General features: G+C 39.0%; 1 protein-coding gene across 50 annotated transcripts in view; it reads right to left on the reverse strand.

Annotated features, from left to right (window-relative positions):
• Positions 1–22,355, reverse strand: part of Nrxn3 (neurexin 3) — a 1,550,418-nt gene that overhangs the window by 46,510 nt on the left and 1,481,553 nt on the right. For 37 of the 50 annotated variants that reach the window (XR_012907734.1, XR_012907732.1, XR_012907730.1 and 34 more), the window contains one exon: positions 4,740–4,818. Coding sequence is in view for 42 of the 50 variants with exons in the window: in XM_075948192.1 (XP_075804307.1) it covers positions 4,740–4,818 (79 nt within the window). In the remaining 8 variants the exon portion in view is untranslated. Of the gene's footprint in view, positions 1–4,730; positions 4,819–22,355 lie in introns of all 50 variants that reach the window. The other 13 variants (XR_012907733.1, XR_012907735.1, XR_012907731.1 and 10 more) reach the window with 1 other exon arrangement.

The following is a 22,355-nucleotide window of genomic DNA, read 5'->3' on the forward strand; positions in this document are numbered from 1 at the left end:
TTTAAATTTGTATTCTTCAAACTTGCAAAAATTATAAAATTAATTTTTATTAAAAAGATTATAGCTATTACATTTAAAGCTCAATGACCAACATATTTATGCTTTTATCCTCCATTGGGACTGGACGCTATTGTTCTTCACATTTTGTTAGGAATGGTCTTAACCTTTCAGCTATATTTTCTCTTATGTTCCAGGAAATAAAACCTCTAATGATGTGTAAAGTTTGGAACAACTGAGTATCAGGCTTTCTAATTATAAATACTTCACAGAGGTATTTCAAACTATATAAGATGAAGACCCTTAACTTAAGCCAGTCAGAAAGGGTAACTATAGTAGGCTCTTGGTGTTATGCTAAGCTTCATCTTCATTTAATCTGGTTTGAGTTTGACCTGGGCTGAAAAGGAGAGTTGAGGAAACTAGGCCATGAACTACAAACCCAGAGATGTTGATTGGAGGAGCAAAAGATACAGAGCTGAGATTCAGTTTGGGAACAGAAGTCTGTCACCTTGCACCATCATCCATTTCAATATTCTCTTCAGTCTAAACTCTGGGAAAGGAGTTTCTGAGAGACGGATGGATGCATGCATGGTTGGATGTTTCCTCTCAGCCTCCTGGCCTCTGGTGGAAGTGTCCAATGGGGGTTGATCAGGTGACATTTAACAAAAGCAAAGGTGAAGAAATCAGTTAATTGATAATGAGAGAAACATTACGGAAGAGGGATCAAGCCAAGGAGATCTCTCGTCTGATGTTGTGTTTGTTATTTTGAGGAGCAACAGTGAAGAAAGAAAGGGAAGAGTTGGAAAGCCAATTGCATGAAATTCTGAGTGTCAGAACCCACGCTCAGATTTTTATTACAAATAAATATTCATTAAAGGTCTTAATTGCTTTTTGACTAGCATGATCCATGAAGGCTCTCATCTCCTTGCCTCAACACAACTGTAGTCCTGGAGAATGGGGTTTGTGGGCAAAGTCAGAAACAGCAAAAAAATAAATACTGACCTTTGCAGACAATATATCAGCATTTACACTTTAGGGTTTAAAATCCTGACTCTCACATTTAGGCAGATGACAATTATTAAATTTTTTTCTGTAATTTTTTGGGGGAGGGGGTCAAGACGGGGGTTTCTCTGTGTAGCCCTAGCTGTCCTGGAACTTGCTCTGTAGACAAGGCTGGCCTTGAATTCAAAGAGATCTGCCTTTCTCTGCCCTGCATGCTGGGATGAAAGGAATTTACCTCTCTCTAATATTTTAGTTTTCAAATGCTCAGTTTTGAGTATTTGAAATTCTGAAAATTGCATCATAACATGGCTCAAGAAAGGACTTAATTCTCAAGGCAGGGAGTTCAGGGATGAGACTGTCAGGGAAAATAGAAATAAATCTTTTGAAATGTAGAACTTGTTATGCTGATTCTATTTTTTTTCAAAGTCATGAAATAAAAACAAAATCAACACAGTTTTTCTTTTAACTACTTAAGTGGAGGTAAAGTTTTAGAACTAGTGAAAGAATTCTTCAGCTTTAATTTAAGAGTGTTACATATATTGAAAGTAAACCTAATTCATTCGAAAACTTTAATGGGGCTTTTCAATTTATATTATTTTTTCTCATGGCATAGGATATATTGGACTTTTTTTTTAAAAAATCATTTCCATTGAATTTACAATCTTAAAATATTGTCAATCTAGTTCCAAAACCTTATAAGTTGTATTTAAACATTTTATGACTAAATTATACCAAGCTACAGTGGCCAAATGCCAAGGTGGTTCAGAGTACGAAAAGAATTGTGTAAATCTCACTTCAAACTAAAAGCATAAAAATCCCTTTCAAATTAGAAGAATCACTGTATTTGAAACTTGAAGCTTTCATGAAATTCAGTTGGTAAATTATGTTTTAAACTGCACAAATGTTTGAAATGTGAGAGTCTCGAATGGATCTAAAGAAACCAGAGAATGATCTTTACAAATCTTTGAAAATAATAACCCTGTTATAAAGGACGAGAAGAAAAGGGCTTGTTAAGAATGAGAGAGCAAGTACTGGGCAGTGTACTTCTATCAAGTTTTGGGCCTGAGAAAAGGGAAAATTTTAGAAACTGAGGTGGTAAACTGGTGTGTCTAAACTCAGAGTTTTTATTTCAGTGTCCACGTAGAATTGCAGGTGATGTGATGCTAATGTCACCGTTACGAACTGTTGCACAAGTAGTGGATGATTTCTCCCTTTGAATTTCAAATCCAGCCCTAGAAACTGGTAGTCCTTATGATTTTAATTTCCATTGTCTTTGAAAGTGAGAAATCTCTGGATCTCATTCTCAGGCAGTACACAAGAAGGACTAAGACCTCAAAGCATGTAGCTCCATCAGCTCAATTACCTCTTCTGTCCCTGGGTCACTAGAAACAACTATTTTTATTGTATACAAAATATGCCTCTGACATATTCCTTTGCATACCCACGTCACTCACCAGCAACTAGAAATAAAATTAGAAGGAAGAAATGTTTATCCTTCAAACATGGTGAGCCACATTATTATTCAGGCTCAGTAATAGCTTCTACTAAGCAGCTCACTTAGCTCTTACAGAGGCAGAACTCTGTCCTCTACTTTATTAGTCTATCTTTGCCATATTCTCTTGAAGATTACAATAATTTAAAAATCTTATATAACCTCCTGTATCCATATTATTCAAAATATGTTGTCAATGAATTACCTTCCTCTGGACTGAAGTCAAACAAAACATATAGGTGATCATGGAAAAGCAAGCAAACTCAGTTTGGGGACATTCAAGTTGGGCTGTTAAAATTCAACATCAAAAGACAGTAACTATTATCAGCCTCACGATCTATGGGCCTCATAGTTTTGAGACAGGAAAAGTCCTTTACCTTGGAGTTATGGAGATCAAGGGAGCTATGGAGATGATTTTTGAGAGGGCATAATTGGGGGGGGGACTTAAAAATAATTCAAAATGGCCATGCTTTTATGTTTAATGAGTTAAAGTGAAGAGATTTGATAAATATTGAACTGGATGCAGTTATCACTACTTACAAGTAGAGAAGAGTAGAGAGAGAATAATCAGATGATCCTAATTAAAGTCTAGATATCTTAAACTAATCATCAGAAAACATTCTAATTGGGTATATACTGTACATATATTAAGTTCTTAGCACCTAACAAACACGAAAATATACAGGTGCCCTTGAACAAACGTGTGGTACTGCATTAGACTGGAGAACTGGTGTATGTAGCAAGGCTTATTGCTCTATTTAAAACAGCTCACTTTGAAACAGAACTAGACCAGAAAGGACTGGAGGATAGTGATGCATCATGTTGTGCCAAAGTGATCAGGATTATTGAGTGAGTAAATTAAATAAATAGATTCATTTTTAAGTAAAACCTTGGTGCCCAAATTTATTTCCAAATCACTTGAAGAAAATCTGATGAACAAGGTCACATTAACGTTCCTTCCATAGAGCTAAAGTCCCTAAAGAACAGATCATATTATAGAATGGTAAGGTCAAATTATGGCTGTATATCTTTAAGATACTAAGGGCAGAAGGCCACAGAACTTCCTGAATCCAGAGCCACTTGCAAGAAACCAAGCAGTCAGCATTTACCAAAATCAGAACTGTTCTTAATTATTTTGGGGTAAGAAATTGACGTTTTAAATCTTTTGATATATTACTTTTCTCAGTAATTATAAATTTCTCTATAATTGAAAAGAGAAAACATATAATGGCTTGTTTTTTTTTTTAAAGAAAAGTCAAAAAAATAAGGCAACCCAAGGATCAAATGGAAATTTTATCTATTTCTTTTAGCCTCTGTAGAAATAAGATGAGGCTTTTCCTTTTATTAAACATACACAGAAATTCGATGATATCTGTTCTCTATTATATACACATAAATGTTTAACTTACAGTAGATCTAAAAACAGATAACTTGGGAAAGTTGAGAGGAGAGAATCAGGGATGTCAGTTACCTGCTGGACACTATCATATATAGTTCACTATACAGGAATACCAGAAAATAGCAAAATGTATCTGCGTCCAAATGGGGAACACACTGAGACTCCCATGCCAAAGTCAGATTAACTTCAGCAGTCGATACATTTTGAAGCATCCCAGCTGTTGACATGGCATAGTTTGGTACTAATTTTGTGTTTTATATACTCTATCACTTCACGAGTTCTCTAGACATTTAATGAACAAAATTAGTATAAATGTAATACCATGTTAACTGCTGTTAAAATCTCATGGAAAATAATTTGGGTTACTTACTTATTTATGCCACTCATAATCAAAACAAGTCTTGTGACTCATATGATACCCACCAATCTTTTGGCCTCCCTGCGAGGTTTATGGTTTAAAACCAAAAGTACTCATTCAAATGTAAGCTTTAGAAGCTCTTTGCCCCTGTCAATCTCATAGTTGCCATTGACAACTGAATATTTGTAGTAGTGATTCCAGTGCATAACCTGAGCAGGCAGCTGTGCGAAGTTAGGATACATATTGTATATTTTTCTAAGTATCAGAGACTTAAATTTTCCTAAGCTTAATTGCTCTTTCCATGGGATTTGATGCTTTTGCTGGTAAATTAATATTTATATATGTATGCAGATACATATATAGATATAGGAAATACATATACATTAACACACAGTACTATAGATAAAGCACATGTATAATCACATATATGTATGTATCGGGTTTTTGCAAATGAAAAAAGAAGCAAGCATAACAAGACTGACCTGACCTACCTGTACTCGGTTCACACTCGACAAAGTCTTCATCATCACTTGAACATTCAGCAGATGAAACAAGGTCATCTGATGTTGGCTATTGATGTTAACAGAGCAGGGAAGAATGGAGGGAAGAGAGAAAACAGAGGGAGGTAAGGAAACTGGTAGGTAAGTACATTACATCTTTTCTATTGCTCCCCCCCCCCCATCGCTACAGGTTTTTCTCTGGTGAGGATTGTCTGTATGGGTCTCCTACAAAGGTGCAGCTACTTTGAGGCTGCAGAGATTCAAGGCTGTCCACTTTGATTTCTGGATGAGGAGGAAGAAGGAAAGGAATTGCGTAGAATGGTATTGGAAGGGCCCAGCCAACAGTACACTCTCCGTGCTTTGAGAGGGATTAAGTTCATATGGCACATGGTTTCATGTGCGCTGTTGGGGGGCTACGGATGTATAGGCAGTATAATTAATGAACACTATGGGATGCTATTCATTCAGTACAGCATAATAGCTTCTCTGGCTTGCAGCGGTTCCTCCTCATAATTGCTGCAATTAGCGGAATTAGTAACGTGGATCAGAGGAGTGATATTGCACAAGCTCCTGGACATGGGTAAGGCTCTTGCTGAAGAGAGCAGAACAAATTCCCACCATAACACTAGTTCAACATAAATCCGTTTATTTTTTTAACCATGCAAAAACTTCCCAGTGCTATGGAAATTGTTAGAAGAAAACCACAGGACTGTGAACATTGGCAGGAAAGTGGACCCTTGGCACACAGTAGGTGAGAATAAGTAATTTTCATAACACAAATTATAAGTGTTACAAATACTAGTGAAAGACTAATGAAGGATTAAATGACTTATACACTAAACCCCAAACAGATTTTGGTTATTATATATAGAAATACCCGGTGGATTGTAGGTTTTTAATAAATGCCCATTTCTTTTCTTAATGTCAGTAACATTAACTGAGTTGCTGATTTTATTATTCCCAACCCACTGAAGTCTGGATCCATATTCAAGAAGAAAAGGTCATAAAGAAATGTTTTCTTTGCCTTTTGAACAAGTATTATAAGCCAGTTGCTAGTTGCTATGACTGATGTGGACGCATTCTTTTCTTTTTCCTTGGAGACATGGTTTCTCTGTGTAGCTTTGAAGTCTAACCTGGAATGTACTTTACAGACCAGGCTGGCCTTGAACACACAGAGATCCACCTGCCCCTGCCTCCTGAGCACTGGGATTAAAGGCGTGCACCATCCATTCCTAGCTAGACACAACTGCCCTACCCTTCCACTGAGACATACAAGAGATGTAATTTCTCAGCTGATTTGCTGAGAGACACACATCTTCTCAGAAACAAAGTGATGATTTCTAAGACACATTACCACTATATTTGTGGCATATCACAGCCTTTCTATGCCCTGTCTTCTAGAGAAGATAGGTTGAGCTGTGATCCCCTCATACTTTAGGACTGGACTTCATTTGAATATTAAGTCTTAATGAAATCATTAGGATGGCCCTCAATACAGTTGGATCAGCGTCTCTCTGAAAAGAAGAAATTGAGGCACAGACATAGAAAGGGAGGAGTCTACGTAGAAATTCAGAACAGAGGTGAGCATCTACATGTCAGGGAGAGAGTCCACAGGGGAGCTACTTTGCTGACTCTGTGGCTTCAGACTGCCAGCCTTCAGAATTCTGCGGGAATGTTTCTATGGTTTGAGCCCCCCCCCCCCCAGTCTATGGTACTTTGTTACCATAGCAGACATGCACACATGACAATTCAGATTTCCAAAGTGTACCCTCTTTTTAAGTACTCCCATCAAATGAAGAATGACCAGCAATAGAATAAAAGAACAATGGTGGAAAGAACACATCGGGTAATTCTTCTCACTTTCCAACACTACAGATCCCTCTTCTAGCGCCGAGACGAGCAGACTCTATCCGTGCTCCGTCTGAACGTTAGAAGATGGGCAATTTGAGAAGAGCCCCTCCATAAGTCTGTGCTACTAAACTAGCCTGTGCCCGCAGCTGTATCCAGGTGAACTATTCCTTGTGCCAGAAAAATTATACTCCCTTAATACATGTTCCTCGAAGCGCTAATGTAATTCTACTTCTCACTACTTAGGGAAGGGGGTTGATGAGGGGTTACCTGTAAACAGACAAAGCAATTAGCTGAAGCCAGGGTGGTATACTTCACTAATACAGCTGGATAGAGACTCGGGACTGATATGCAGAAAGTAAAGCTATGGACTTCTGTCTCAACAATTCAGTGCCCCCCCTTCGAGTGCATGCTGTGTGTGGTGCATGTTTTCATAACTACAATTATCTTCCACAAATATCTTCCTTATGACACTGAGGACACTCAAAACTCACATGAAGAAATAGATACCTGGACTATCAAGACACCTGGCTGTTAAGCATTTACTGTCTGTTCTAGTCAGGCTTCATATTAAGTGGTTAACATGCAAAACTCTTTTTAGGACTCACAGGAATCAAGGGAACTGACATTTGTGGTGACATCTGCTGTTTCCACCCACCGTCCACATCCCTCAGACAATAATGCTACGGTAGGAGATGTTTCTGCTTGCACACTTATCTGGGAATATTCACCAAGGTTCCTTCCATGTTGCTCAGTTGTTTTTTTTTTAATGTGACTTTCACAGAGACTCTTGTTGTTTGAAAGACAAATGTTCCCCTATAGGTTCACATATTTGATGTTTTGGCCTCCACTGCTGACACTGTTTGGGGAAGTGTATTGAACTTTTAAGAGGCGGAACCTTACTAGTGAAAAAGCAGCTGCAGCAGGCTTTGATGTTTTATAACCTGCCCCTTCTCACTTCCTGCTTTCTCCCTGCTTCCTGAGCACAGATAAAATGTGGTCACCCAGCTTCCTGCTATGGCTACCACGCCTTTTCTGCACTCTTGTCCTCCATAACTGTAAGCCAAAAAGAACCTCTCTGTTCTTTAAATTCATTAGGTTGTGGTATTTCATCAGAGTAACCGAAAAATAACTAATACAATGACTCTTAACCGTACTTTCCAACGGCTAAGCATGAGGTACTCATAACCTGCCTGTATGTGCTAATTCTACCATTGTTTATGATATTCCAAGAAAAATGAAATAGTTATAACTCCACAACGTAAGTCGTTTTGATAGTAGCAGGCTACTCATTTCTGTATCCCTTATATATGATTATGTAAGATGATTTCTTTACTCATTCATCACTCGTTGATGAGTTCATTTGTTACTTTTGGTATTTGTCACAAATCTATGAAGGAGGCACAGTGACAGTGATGAAGGATTAAGTGAGAGATAAAGCGGCTCTTCTGCTCTGGCAAGTCAGTCTCTGATGGGACAGTCAAGTACACAGGCAGACTCAACAGGGTAAACGGAATGTTGTGACAAGACTTAGAAGGAGTCAGCGAGGGAGCAAGTGGCAGGAGACTAGATGTGTCTTTCAGACAGAAAGGAAGGAGAAACAAGCCCTCAGGGACAGATAGGAAAGGAGCAGTACAAATCCAGGATTGGAGGCTGGAGAAAGAGAATAGCATTTCATGTAAAATAAATAGTATTTGCTAAGGGTCACTAGTGTGAAATACCTGCATTTATTTGCACATCTAACGGTAGTAGGGGAAGAAAAGATAACAGCAACTTGAATGATCATCTTTGCACAGGAACCTCATCTAACAAGCATGGATTTAATACCCTGCCTCATCAGATTCCTTCTTTCTTCTCCCTACACCTCATCAGTATCCCTCATGACATCCTTTTGGAAGTTGACTTACATGATTTTGCAATGTGGTCCTGGAAAATGACAGCCACAGCTCTGCTGGTGTAGATTACCTATTTCCCTTTCTCTAAAGGAGAAAAATGTTCCTTTGCCCTTATATATTCACCATGTTCTATATCAAAAATAGCAATTCCTATTATTCTATTTTAAAATATATATTTCATATGTTTAATCCACATGTTGGAGGTATTCACTTCTGTACTAAGTTTCATAAAACTAAAGATATGTATTGTTAATAACTTTCAATAAAATATATCTGTGGCAAGTACATCTTTATTCCTTTCCTGAATATATATATATATATATATATATATATATATATATATATATATATATCCAGTGATTATTAAAGTTACCCTAGAATAAAATTGGGATTGAAGAAAGCTCAAAACTCTTGCCAGGTAAATTTATAGATGTGTTTACCTTCCAATTCCCTCAGTTTCACAAACCTGACTTTTCATTTTACTTCCGTGAGTTATTGTTTCTATAATCACCCCTGCCTAATTATTTATTCTTCAAGGCTCTACTCTATCTCAGCATCAGGACATATTTACACCATTCGCTCTTATCATCCACTGTTTGTGAGATGGAGAAGTGTCTCAATGATTCATGTCAGTGTCACCATGTCCCCTCTCCTGACCAGCTGTCCCTTTTGACTCGAAATTCTAACCTTTAGCTCTTCATCTTACACCAGCACTAGGCTAATCGTTTAGGGGAAAGCCAATTTTCTCCTCCCAACTCCTTGGAAGCATGATTATCTGACTGAGATTAAGAGTAGTATAAAATAAGTCCTACCACAGAACAGCTTTATGAAATTATAAATAACTCACTCAAGAATGATATCGCCATTCTTCCAGTGAAAAGGGAAAAGAGAAAGGTCCATAAATATCCCAAAGTTCCACAGAAAACAGCCATATATCTCAGCAGCTGCTCCATGCTAAACAGAATTTAATTCTTTCAAATGCCCGTGGCTTAGGCATTTTCCCCTCCATCCTTCTATTACAAGAGTAAGAATTGGAGTTTGAAGTTTCTCATGGCTGGAAAGGGAGGGTCTATATACCTCCGTTAAGAATGTACATTGTGTATTTAAGTAAAGGACACTGGAGTTACTCTTCAGTTACCAACAGCCTAGTGAGTCTAGGCAAACAATGATCTCAAGTGAGATTATAAAAGTTTGAACACTTTGTGTTTAGAGGGAAACATTGTATTCAATAAAATTTTGCCATTATGTACCTTGTCTTTGATCAATGTCAACACACACACACACACACACACACACGATAAATTCAAGACCCACCTCCATCAAGTTGATGCGGTATAATAACCAGGCTAGCTGAATATGAAACAGCAAAATTTAATGAAGGGACAGCTTACAACACCAGGGATCGAGTGATGGGCAGGAAATACAAAAGGGCCAGTGCTCACGCCTGCCAGATTTATACGTAAACCTGAGGCGAACACGCCCCCCATTGGGTTGGGCTTCCCCTACACACACACATCCCTAGACGAATTTTTATGTTAAATCATAGATTTTTTTTTAAAAAAATCACAGAACTTGGGAAGCTACAAGTTATTACTTTTATTACCTCTTCTCATTTACTCTCACCATTCCAGCAAACTCAAGCCTACTAAAGAAACAAGGTCAGAGCACTAAAGATGGATGAATGCACTACCTATCCTCTCATTATATTCTGATGGAGCACACTCTTGCCCTGTGCAGTCATCCTCAATAGAAGGGGCAGCAAGATGGATGAATGCAGTACCTACCCTCTCACTGTATTCTGATCGAGCATGCTCTGTGCAGTCATCCTCAATAGAAAGGGCTGACATTTTTATGGCAAAATGAAACATAAATAATTTTAGCTTGTCATACTCGGAAAGGGAGCGTGGGAGCATAGCATGGGGCAGGCATAAATGATGGCACTCAAGTGATAATGTTGCAGTCTGGTGAAGAGGCTACCTCAGGTGACCCTCATGTTTTTCCCCTCTGTCTACCTAAGTTTCTGAACTGCAACAATGTACTGTGAATGTTCACTCTCTTTGCCATGCTCTTGGGATTTTCAATACATCACATCCTTTATTCTTTCTGCCCACCCAAGCTAATAAATTGCCAAGTAAGATATGACCAGACGCACATCTTGGTTTATGTACATGTGCAACAGGAAAAACTTTAAGGAGACTCTTCCTGGCTTAAATCACTACATTCAATCTAAATTATTCTCCTCACTCAGAGAGCTGGGTTAAAAGCTCAATGTGGTATTGCTGGGTCCAGGGTTAGGTTGATAAAACCGGACTCGCTGAACATAGCGGACAATGAGGACTACTGAGAACTCAAGAACAATGGCAATGGGTTTTTGATCCTACTGCACGTACTGGCTTTGTGGGAGCCTAGACAGTTTGGATGCTCACCTTACTCGACCTGGATGGAGGTGGGTGGTCCTTGGACTTCCCACAGGGCAGGGAACCCTGATTGCTGTTTGGGCTGACGAGGGAGGGGGACTTGATTGGGGAAGGGGGAGGGAAATGGGAGGCGGTGGTGGGGAAGAGACAGAAATCTTTAATAAATAAATAAATTAAAAAAAAAGCTCAATGTGGTCTGGATAGGTAATTTTATATATGTTTGCATTTCCGTACTTTATCATTCATTTCTTCCACAAATATTTATTAATTGCTTTGATATGGTATGGCAATTACTGTGCTGGGCATTGCCCAGGCTCGGTCTTAGTCCTCATGGGCTCTACAAACTGTTGAACTTAAGCTAGGAAAGATAAACTCCCCCGATGGGTTGCAGCCCTATGGGAGTGATGTTAAAACTTTACAATTAATATTGAAGACTTCCTGTAAATAAGATTTCTTTAAAAACAAGCAGACAATACAGGAATTCAAGAAAATTCTGCTTCCCTAAAAATTGTCCCCACCTTCAATTTTCTTCTTTTCTATAATGCATACACTGGACTGGGATAAAGAATGGCGCGACTTGTAATAACTTTTGCTAACGAATTAGCCTTTGAGGAAATCCCTTTGCAGATTGCAGATTTAATTAATGGCAGACACACCAAGCAGAGCTGAGCTATATATTGTGCTAAAGATTTGGGGGTTTTTTTGAGCTGTGATCAAGGTTTTAAGAGATGGTATGAGTAAGCATGGCTTGCTGTTTTGTTTTCTTTGTCTCTCCACTTTCAAGATTTCTCCTCCATCTCTTCAAAGAGGAAGGGTAGATCAAGAGAGGGGGAAGGGAAGAAGAAGAGAGTGGGTGGACAGTAATCTATCTGTTGTCTGAGGCAGCCTGACAGAGGGAAGAGTATTGAACCACAGAAGATTATCCAAACTTCAATGTACCCTCCCAAAAGCAGGAGGAATGTTTATGCTACGTGGTGTTGCACTGATAAGCAAATCCCTCTAAATCCTTTCAATTTATTTCTTGGCCTGGAGAAATTACGTATTATTTAGGAGACAGAAAAAATAACAATAAAATAAAATACATTGCCCACCCATTCTACACAAACACTAAGATTCTACATGTGTTCCTAATGATTATGCATATAGAAAGTTTGATCTTTGATGGCTATTTTCCCCCACCCTTAACTACTGCTATTCAGAAAAAGGTGGCCATATGTCCATTGCAAACTTTCTGTTTTCTTCACAATTTTTGAATATTTAGGGTTTAACCATTATATGAGATGTCAAAATTTAGTTGATTCTCCAAATACCTGATGTGTTTTTATTTCTGTTTTTTTCTTCTTTTTCCTTATAGATAGAATTTTCATTCAGGTGGGCTTTATGCCAATATTCCTAAAATCCAGGCTTTGTTTGTGGTGGAGAATTGCCAAGGACAGATATTATTGTGACCGAAAGTCAAGATGTAGGTACCAGCTAGTGGGTGTTTTAAAGTCAAGTATGTATGTTCTCATCAAGGATATCCGTAATGCTTTTGAACAAAAATGTTAATAGTATGAAGTTCTGACTCCATGGTCATCAGAGAAGAAGGGATATATGAAAATATAAGGAATACAGAATTATCGTTTCTTGCGGGCTGTTCTTTATCTTGGCCCTTTGTCATAGAGTCTATTACAATCCAAAGAGAACGGCTTTATTTTTCTTTACATAGAGAAAACATAGCTAGAGGTCTTCATAAGACAAACATAGTGTGATACAGTGTGGTGAGTAGGAAAAGGCTAGTCCTGGCTGAATCGACAGAATGAATCCTCTTCAGTAATTAAACACGTGTAAGGGGTCTGAAGGGACCATAGTATGTAGTGATGACCTTAGACTTTGGTCTCAAGATGAACTTAGATATGTGAAATGAACAGGAGAAAATAGGGTAGAGAAACAGTAAAATCATTAGGAATTAAAAATAGTCATTTTTGTTTTAACTTATGCATCTCAGACCATTGTTGTTAGAAGGACCTTGCCAGGTTTGTTAACATCCAGCAGATCAGATTATTCAGAAAAGAAAAGGGACCAGAAAACTTTGAAAAATGGGCATGGCTGCGGTTCAGGCCCAACAAAAAGAAAACTAAAAGAACTACAGGCTCAAGAACATTTTACACAAATGCACAATTTCTAACTCAGCTTAGAAATTAATGTGTGAATATTATTTGTAACAAGAAAGTGCAATGAATTGAATAACTGTATTGTAATGCAAAGGGAAAAAATGTAAGATGAACCTTTCTTTATCATAGGAAAAAACATCTCTACTAGGTCAGGTTATGGAAAATAAAAAAACAAAATAGATAACATAATTAAACAATCAAGCTAAATGAAAGCCAAGAGAAGATGAGGGGCATTATCAGTAGTTAAAATAAGGTTCGTACACTTGAAGTTGAACTTGGTAAGCTACTGAGAAAGTAACAGGTTTGGTAGCCAGTGACTCTGAGCCAGAACCGTGCGGGGAATATGAGGGTCAACTGGAAACATATGACATGAAGCTGGAGAGACAAGAACTGCTAAGGTGGTCATCTTCACCCTGAGAATGAGGGCCTAGAGTTATTATAGAGCTACTTAGTCCACAAGAGAGTACAAAGCTCCCACAAAGAGAGTCATGCCTGTTAATGCTATTCACTCAGTGAAACTCAAGTTAGGGAAAATCTTCAAGTACTGTTAAGTAAAAAATTCCTGAACCAGAGAATCTCACTTACTTCCTAGGTGTCACTGCCTCATTCCCAGTCTACAGTATGAAACTGACAAGCTCTTCATAGACACTAAGTCAAAACAATTCACAAGACCAAGACAACCAGACTGGGGAGATGACTCCAATAGTGAAGTGGTTGCTATGTAAGTATGATTACCTGAGTTTGTTCCCCAACACCCATATAAAAAAGCCAGGTATAGTGGGGACCACCTATAACCCTAGTATTGGGGTCTCAGAGAAGGGTGTCTGAGGCTTATAGAGAATCCAGTCTAGCCAAACAAGCTCTAGATTTTATGAAAACTCATGTCTCAGAAAGATAAGGGAGAAAGCAATTGAGAAAGATAAACGATACTGACCTCCGACTTTCACGTTTCTGTATGCATGTTGTACACTTGTGTACATATATGCACACACAAGCATGCATGCATGGGCTTGTATACAAGTGCACATATAGCCATACCACATACCAAGTAAATAGAGCTTAATTTCCATGAAAACTGGTGAACTGTTTATTTCTCTTTTCTAATAGAAAGCGAGACTAACACTTGTCCCCTCCCCATTATAGCTTATAAACAAGGTTAGTCTTGTTAAAGTAGGTGTTGGGAATACAGTAGTTGTAGTGACAGAAAGTGCCCATACTGCACTTTGCTATTCTTCCTGACTTGACATACTTAACCATTTAAGTTTGTAATTAGAATTCAATGGACAGTGGAACACATAAGTGGGCAAAGGAAACGCATGCAACATGTATCCCAATCTGTGTACCTTGCCATCCCCTCTACACGCAATCTTCCAAACATTTCATGAGCATAGAATTCTGTGGACATGACAAGCATGACAACTCTCTTGGTTATTTTTCTATGCTGTGAGGAGAGGCACCATGACCAAGGCAACTTATCAAAGAAAGCATTTAATCGGGAGGAAGCAGTCACCGTTCCAGAGGGTAGTAGACTTCATGACCATTGTGGAAGGGAACATGGCAGCAGGCAGGCAGACATGTTGCTGAAGCAGTAGCTGAGAGCCTACATATTGAGATAACAGTCATGAGGCAGAGAGGCAGGAGTGCTAACTGGAAATGACAAGGGCTTTGGAAAGCCCAAACCCACCCCCCAGTGACATACCTCTTCTGCCCAAGGCCTCACCTCCTAATTCTTTTCAAATAGTTCTATCAACTGGGGACCGAGCATTCAAATATATAAACCAATGAAAGCCATTATCTTTCAAAACACCAGGGCAACAATATGAAGACCCCCACCCCTGTATCTCTCCTTGGGAAGTTGGTACTGTCTTCTAGACAAGATTGACTGGGGGGTAAGTTCTTATTTTCATCCCTTTGGACCTTTGAATATCCCTCATTGGGAATCCCATGACTTAGAACACATGTGCTCTTCCAAGCAACCTTAGCAATTCCCTCTTTTCCCCTGTTCACTCATGAACACATGGAAACTAATGGCTAAGAAGAAAATGGGAGAGGGAGGGCTTCCCAAATACTTTTTCCTTTTTGGTCTTTACTTTTCAGTAAGTTGAAGTGAGAATGTCTTTGATCAAAAGGTGGAATGCAAACTGAGAAGCTAGTTTGGAACAGAAACTCTACCTTTCTGGTTGGTAAGTGAATACTATGTATCTGTAAGCTATGCAATAAGAATACTAGGTTCCTTCTGTGATGTCTTCATTTGAGATTAATGCTCTTAAAATGGCTTTTAAAACTCATATTGCACCATATAAAATGGTAACCTGTATTGATGACTTTATTTTTCATTTTTGTTTCCTTAAGTTCTCACTGAGCAGATCTGGTGGAAGGGGGTGGGGAGTAGCTGGGTGATGTAGTATTTTCCTATCATGTGCAAGCATCCTGTTTGCCCCTAGCCTTCCCTCTTACCCTGACTGTGACTAAATAGCAAGTAGAAAGATCAGGAGACAATGGGAGGACGGCTGCAAACAAACTCTGCATTCCATGATTGAACAACACAGTTCCTCCCACTCTTGGAACAAGGAGATCCTTGCTTTCCTTTTGTGATGGTTTCCACAAAGCCTGGAGATAGCCGAGAACAGTTCAGCAAAATGGGGAACAGGCCCAAATAATGCGGCATGGTTTTCAGAATCTCAAATTATGACAAATAGCCCATGCTTCTGAAGCTTGGTCCCTTGGGCTTCAATCCTTCACTAGCTTAATTCTCTGTATTACTCTGGGGGAAATGCGACATCTTCACTGCTGTGTCTCTTCTAATTTTTCCGCCTCCACCCCAGCCCCTCTCATTCCCTTCTTCAGTAACAGTGTTTCAGAGATGGTCCTATTAGGCCAAGACTCATGGACTCCTACTCCTTCCCACTTCTGAGAAACTCCATTCTAAACAACCACTTTATATCAAATGATGATCAGACTATTTTCTAAAAAATGTCTTCATTCATAGTTGGGTGTCCAAGCATTTCACCCATTTCAAACAAAACAAGGGACTTTGCTTGTGTAGGTACTGAGACAAACATCTGTCAGAGAACTGGTCTGAGCAGGCAACGGCAGGTGGTTTGCCTTTCCAGAACATCCTCTTGGGAAGTGAAAATCAACTCTGTAGAGTCATTGTTTTTATCAAAAATTGTGTCTAAAAATATTTTGATTTATATTCTGCCTCTTCAAAAGAAATCAATGTGTCTTCTGCTACCCTCTTTTAAATATGAGCAGCTCTATTTAGCTTTTCTCTGTTTTTCCCTTGTCTTGTAGACAGAGGAGGAAAATGTGTTCCATTTGTATATGTATTGATTCGATCACATTGAGGAAAAGTAAACAACTGGATGCAGTGCAGGAGCTTTAATGACTGCCTTTCAGGGATAAAGATTTCTAAGCAACCTAGTATCATTCTAGGTGATTGGAAGTAAACAGAAATCAATAAAACAGGATTACTGGACAATAAATGCAACCACTCACATTCATAATTTAAGAAGCATTTTCCCATGCAGTCATTCCTGAAGAATTCGCCCTAGTCCTCATTGATTTTTGCAGTGGTTAGGTTTTCTCCCAGAATGTAATCTTTTTCTTTCTTTCTTAAAATATTTTTGAGACTCTAACCACAGACTCTCTGACATATACCAAAGGCTTCTTATGTTCCAAAAGTTGCTCAGAAGAGCTAAGATGCAAATGAAATTGTTTATCTTAAGAGACCAAACAGAGATCCTTAGATCCTCCCCCTTAAGCCAGACAGTTACACATTCACCAAAATACCAGGGAAGATGAAGGGCACTGAACAAAAGAGAACAAGTTTGGGTCTGATGTGAGAAGGTAAGCATCATAGACATTGTCAATGTCCATTCTTCTTGTCCTCCTTCCAACAATGGTCATGTGAGCAACTTAAGCAACGTTGCCTAGTAACTAGAAATGGCCATGTGACATAGATCTGGGGAAAGAGATGAATAAGACAATCTTCTAGCTATGTAAATGCATATTCTATTCCTTATTTGGGGAAAGGCTTTAGGGGTTGGTGTCTCACCAGGGGTAGGTGCAGCGGGTAGATATTTGCCACTAAATCTGATGACTTGGGTTTGATCTCTAGGATCCTTAGGTTTGTGGAGGAGAACTAACTTTAAACAATGTTCTCTGACCTTTGCTTACAGGGACAATATGTGTATGCCCTCCTTACAATAAATAAGGGAGGGGATTAGCTAGTCTAGCTGCTTTCCTTTTTACCTTGCATTGAGTTTGGCGTTCTGGAGCAACAACAGCCACAGGGTGTGGAAACTATGTGAGAAAAGACAATACAAGAACTGTGAAGCTGCTTTTGGTATTAGTCACGATAATGCAAGTTGAAATTAATCAACTAATTTCTGGTCTGGAGACTCCAAGGTCTTGCTAAAGAAGAAAGGGTATACTTTTGGCAGGCATCTCAGATCATGTTTTCTGTGACTGTAAGTTGAAGTCAGTCCTATAGAGCAACAGAGAGAACACTGGGAAGCGGAGAGAATGCCAAGCCCTGCATGGCTGGGCTCTGCCTTTGGTGCTCATCAGTCACCAGGAGACGTTTTAATAATTCCCAGGATTGGGACTTGGATGAAAGCCTGATGAGGAAAGTGCCACCGTGATTACAGTGCTCACCAATGTGCCAACTCTCGTCCAAAGGGAGCTTGGAAAGGCCCTTTGGAATTGCGCAAGCAGAGGAAAACATTTGTGACTGAGCAAGGCAAAGCAGTTTGATGAAATATCTTTTAAGCTGCTTTAGTCAGTATCCCAGGCTGAACTGCTCTCCCCCTTGCTTCTTTGCTGCTGTCTGTGCTCTCTATAGTCTCATGGAATGCTCAAGTATTAAGGTCATCTTTGAGTCCTCTTGCTCACCCCGGACCTCCAGGTTCCAAGTCCTGCAAAACCAATCTCTACAATATCTCTCTGAGTGTCTGTCTCTGTGTGTCTGTTTGTCTTTCTGTCTATCTTTCTGTTTCTCTCTATCTTTATCTCTGTCTCTCTCTCTCCTGCCCTGGTTGCTTCCCTGGATGAGCACCAAGACTCTTTATGCAGAGTTCTGTCCTCTACCCTCTCCACTGTCTTCATTGATCATCAAATAAAATCCAAACTTAAAATCAAGACCAAACATAAAACAAACAACAAAGCAAAACAACAACAAAAATTTAAAACTCAGGATCCTCTAGCTCTGGGCTCCAGTATAGTCAGCGCATCATCTTCCACCATATTTTCCACTGATGTTTGTAAATGGCTCTAATTTTTACATACTATTTGATAAATGTTTCCTTTTCCTGAACAACTGAATTGTACTCTTGACTTTATGTTTTGGCTGCTACGTTCCTCATCCAGGTCTGTTTTCATTTCGCTGTACCTACTGAAATTTCATACATCTCCATTTAACGGTTCATATTTTTCATGTAGCATTTTCCCCTCAAACACAATATTCTCCTTAGCATACCAACTCAGTGTTTGCTTTTAAGGCAGAAAATGCCTCATTAGTCTAAAAAAAAATCTTACAAGTAACTTTTGATGAAGTCCTATAACCATGTATCAGGAGATCAAATCCTTATTTAATGGGATAAGGCTAAAGTAACTCAGGGTTCAATCAGGAATCAGTCTCTACATTTTTGTGTGAGAAGTTCAATGAGTGCCATAGAAAGTTAGGGTGGTGGAGAAAAGGAAGCTACTTTAACTCTACAGTCCAGGCTGTACAGAGCTCAGGGTCCATTGATTCTTTGGCTATACTTGCCCTGCCTCACTTAAACCAATAGGCAGAATTCTTTATATAAAGGAAAGTAAGAGAAAGTATAATCAGTCTGGATTAATGCCCTGTAAAATGACTCCAGCAATTACACTGTTTATAAGTACCTCGGAGTCCATTAAGATAAACATCTATCTTTGAATTATTCACATTAATGCACTACACTGTTCTTTTGTAGATAAATCTTACTTGAAGGTTGTGCACTTTGTATAGTTTATCATGCCTTATTCCTCTTCAGTGAACACATTCATGCAAACAGAAGGGTAGTATTTAAACAGTGTTAGTTGCTGGGCACACATTACCACACAAGGCAGTTTCCCTACACCTTTAAATGAAGAATAACTATACATTAGATCTTAAATACCTTTGTAGTTTGAATACCCAGAACACATTGTACTGGACTCTTAATTTCTCACATAAGCAATATCTTATAAGCAAAGGCAATAAATGCTGATACATACAAGAATTTTAATATGCCTCCAATTGTTTAGCATACATAGGTCCAAATGAAATCTAATTCCCTAATCACCCCTTTATGAGAAAAAGTACATCTATTTACATCATAGAATATATATAGCTATATTTTTATGTTAAGTGTGGGCTCAACTTCATTAACTTTTGCAGCTAAATTGAAAAAGTGCTTAATGAGCTCCAGGCCTTATTTACAGTGCAAATTTCTTCTCTCTTCTATTGTGAAGGGCACACATTGTCTATGAAAAGGTCTACAGAATTAACTGTCTTCTTGGAGTGTTATAACAATGACAGCATCAGAGCTAATATAAAATATTTAATAACCAGTGTAGTAGGAGAAGTGACCAATCAAAACTGGTGGTCACTGTAGGGCTGGCGTTGGATTGTGATGCTTCAGGAACTTCACCCCTCCATATGCCTACAGTGGGGATAGAAGAGAGTTGAGTGGGAAGGAAGTAGATGCCTGGAAATGGGGTTGAGGTCTATGAAGGACTGACTCACCAACCAATATCAATATGCTTTAATTACTTGATAGATTTGAACAGAGGGACATGAGACCCTGTCTCAAAAATAAAATATAATTTGAAAAAAGGCAGTAGTATATGAAGTCCATGATGACATATTTAATATTTCTGTAAACAAATTTCTCTCTATGAAACGAATCTGCTTAGTGCTTGCAAGGGCATCCCCACTATACCAATGATGCACTAACACATTCAGCAATTCTCTTCTGAGCTAATGTATCAATTAGACCAAATCAAAAGGCATGCCTCTTTTCAATGGATACCTCTATTTAAATGGATAAGCATATGAAACAAACATCTCATAATAAAAATGAAGGGAAACTGGGTGGTATAGAATGTACTTCATTCCATTCTCTGGAATGATCAATAAAAATCATGGAGATGGTTTCCTGGGGCTTACAGCTTTGGTGGGTCTATAGAATCTTAGCAGACAGGGTTAGGAACAATAGTCAGGAAAATGCTACCAATGCATAGAGAGAAAAAAGTTAAAATTAAGGAATTGGACAAGGAGAGTAATTTAGTCTGACTGCAATACAGGGTACAAATGAAGAAGTTGGATTGTGGGATGAAGAATATTACCTACCCTGTCTAGCTTCCTATCTATCATCAATCAACAACCAACAATCAACCCATCAGTTCTCTAAACACCTTTTGACCTACCTCTCCATCCTCCATCCCTCACCTGTCTATGTAGGGGGCAGAAGAGAAGGGAAAGGAGAAAAAGGCAATCTTAATTCCACACTCATTAATTGCATGTCAGCAAAGTGCTGCTGCTATGCAAAGGCCAACACTTATTTGTTTAAGCTTTGGAGAAATGCATGTTCCAAAAACCTCCCACATAAAATTTCCCTTCTGGGAATGCTCAGTTGAATGAGGACTTTAGTGTGTGCACTTCAGAGATGAATGGAACACCCACTTCTACTGCCTCTTCAATAAAACACCAATGAGAAGGAGAAAGCTTTCCAAATAATTCATCTTCATGGGTAGGAATTCTATCTTCTGTTCTAAAACTCACCCTGTGGAGATTTTCTGTCTTCCAGTGGAATAAACTGTTGAGCCTAAGAGACAGTTAATAAAGCCCCTGTGAAATTATGTCTGGCCCTACTGGGATTCAATGCCAGACACTTGGCATGGTCACAATCACAATCAGTCTTGTGCATGAGTATGTGCGAGTGTATGTGTGTGTGTGCATGTATGTGCACGTGTGTGTGTGTGTGTAATAACCTGAGAATAACAGAAACATAAAAGGGATGAAGTAATCTTTCAAGGCCCAATAGATTCCCAGCTGGAACACATTCATCAGAAAGAAAGTTACATAAAAGAAACTCAGGCAGCTTTAAGTGCCATCTGGACCATGCTGTGCTCATTTGAGCTTTCCTGCTTTTTAAAAAAAGCAGGACAACAAAAAGTACCGACAAATACAACCAAAGAAGAGGCTGTTCATAACGTGGAGAAGATATGCGCTTGCCTTCTTCTTTAGTCCTGTTTGATATACAAGCCAAAAGAGCCTTCTAAAATCCAGTCTTAATCTTTGGGGAAAGGAGGAGGGAAAAAATAAAAATGAATCTCAAACCTTGTGGGAAAAGCATTTCATCCAACTAACCAAGAGAGAAACAAGCAGCCAGAGATATAACCAAGTTGGTAGATGTAGCCAAGTTAGCTAGCTGCACCACATAAAACTGAGTTTGAGATGGTGGTTTATGCTAGTAATCATAGCAGTTGACTCAAGAGCTACAGGCAGGAAAGTCAGAAGTTCAAGTGTATTCGCAGATACACAGCCTGGGAACATGAAACCCTGCCTCAATAGAGGAAGAGAAGGAAGGAGGGGGAGAGCAAGAGGGAGATGAAAGGGAATGGAGAGAGGAAGGGGTGGGGAGAGGGGGAAAGGGAAAGAATGCAAGTAATACTCTGAGTCAGGAGCATCAAGCTGAATGCCAGTGTATTCTGCTTTCTTTTTATTAGTCAGCCAAAGCCAAGGTCAAAGGCCAGGTGTCTAATATCCATTAATGTTATGTTTATAAATGATTTTTTTACTTTTGTTTCAACTTCTTGGATGCACAAGGATCTGTTTCTATCATCTGCATAAAACATCATAGTTGAAAGAGAAAGTTTAAGGAAAATTGTAATTGTATTCTTTTACTAAAAAGGAATAGAACCCAGACCTACATCATTTGAGCTACAGTCTGTCCTGATGGCAGTGTTCTGGGGACTGGAGCCTAGAAGAATAGTCATTAAAGAGACCAGAGAAACTTCATCCAGCAACTCATGGGAGCAGATACAGAGTAACCACAGTAAAACTTTAGGTGGAGCTTGTGGAGGGGAATGATTAGGGGAACAAGAGAGATTAGACCATAGAATCAACTGACCAGGACTCTTGGGGGTTGGCTAAGATCAGGGAGCCTGGAGGAGTTTGACCTAGGTCCTCTGCGTATGTGTAATGGCTGAGTAACTTGATGCTGTTGGGGGACTCCTAATAATGGGAGAAAAGTTTGTCTCTGACTCTTTTGCCTTCTTGTG

This window comes from Microtus pennsylvanicus, chromosome 14 (assembly GCF_037038515.1).
Source record: "Microtus pennsylvanicus isolate mMicPen1 chromosome 14, mMicPen1.hap1, whole genome shotgun sequence".
NCBI lineage: Eukaryota > Metazoa > Chordata > Mammalia > Rodentia > Cricetidae > Microtus > Microtus pennsylvanicus.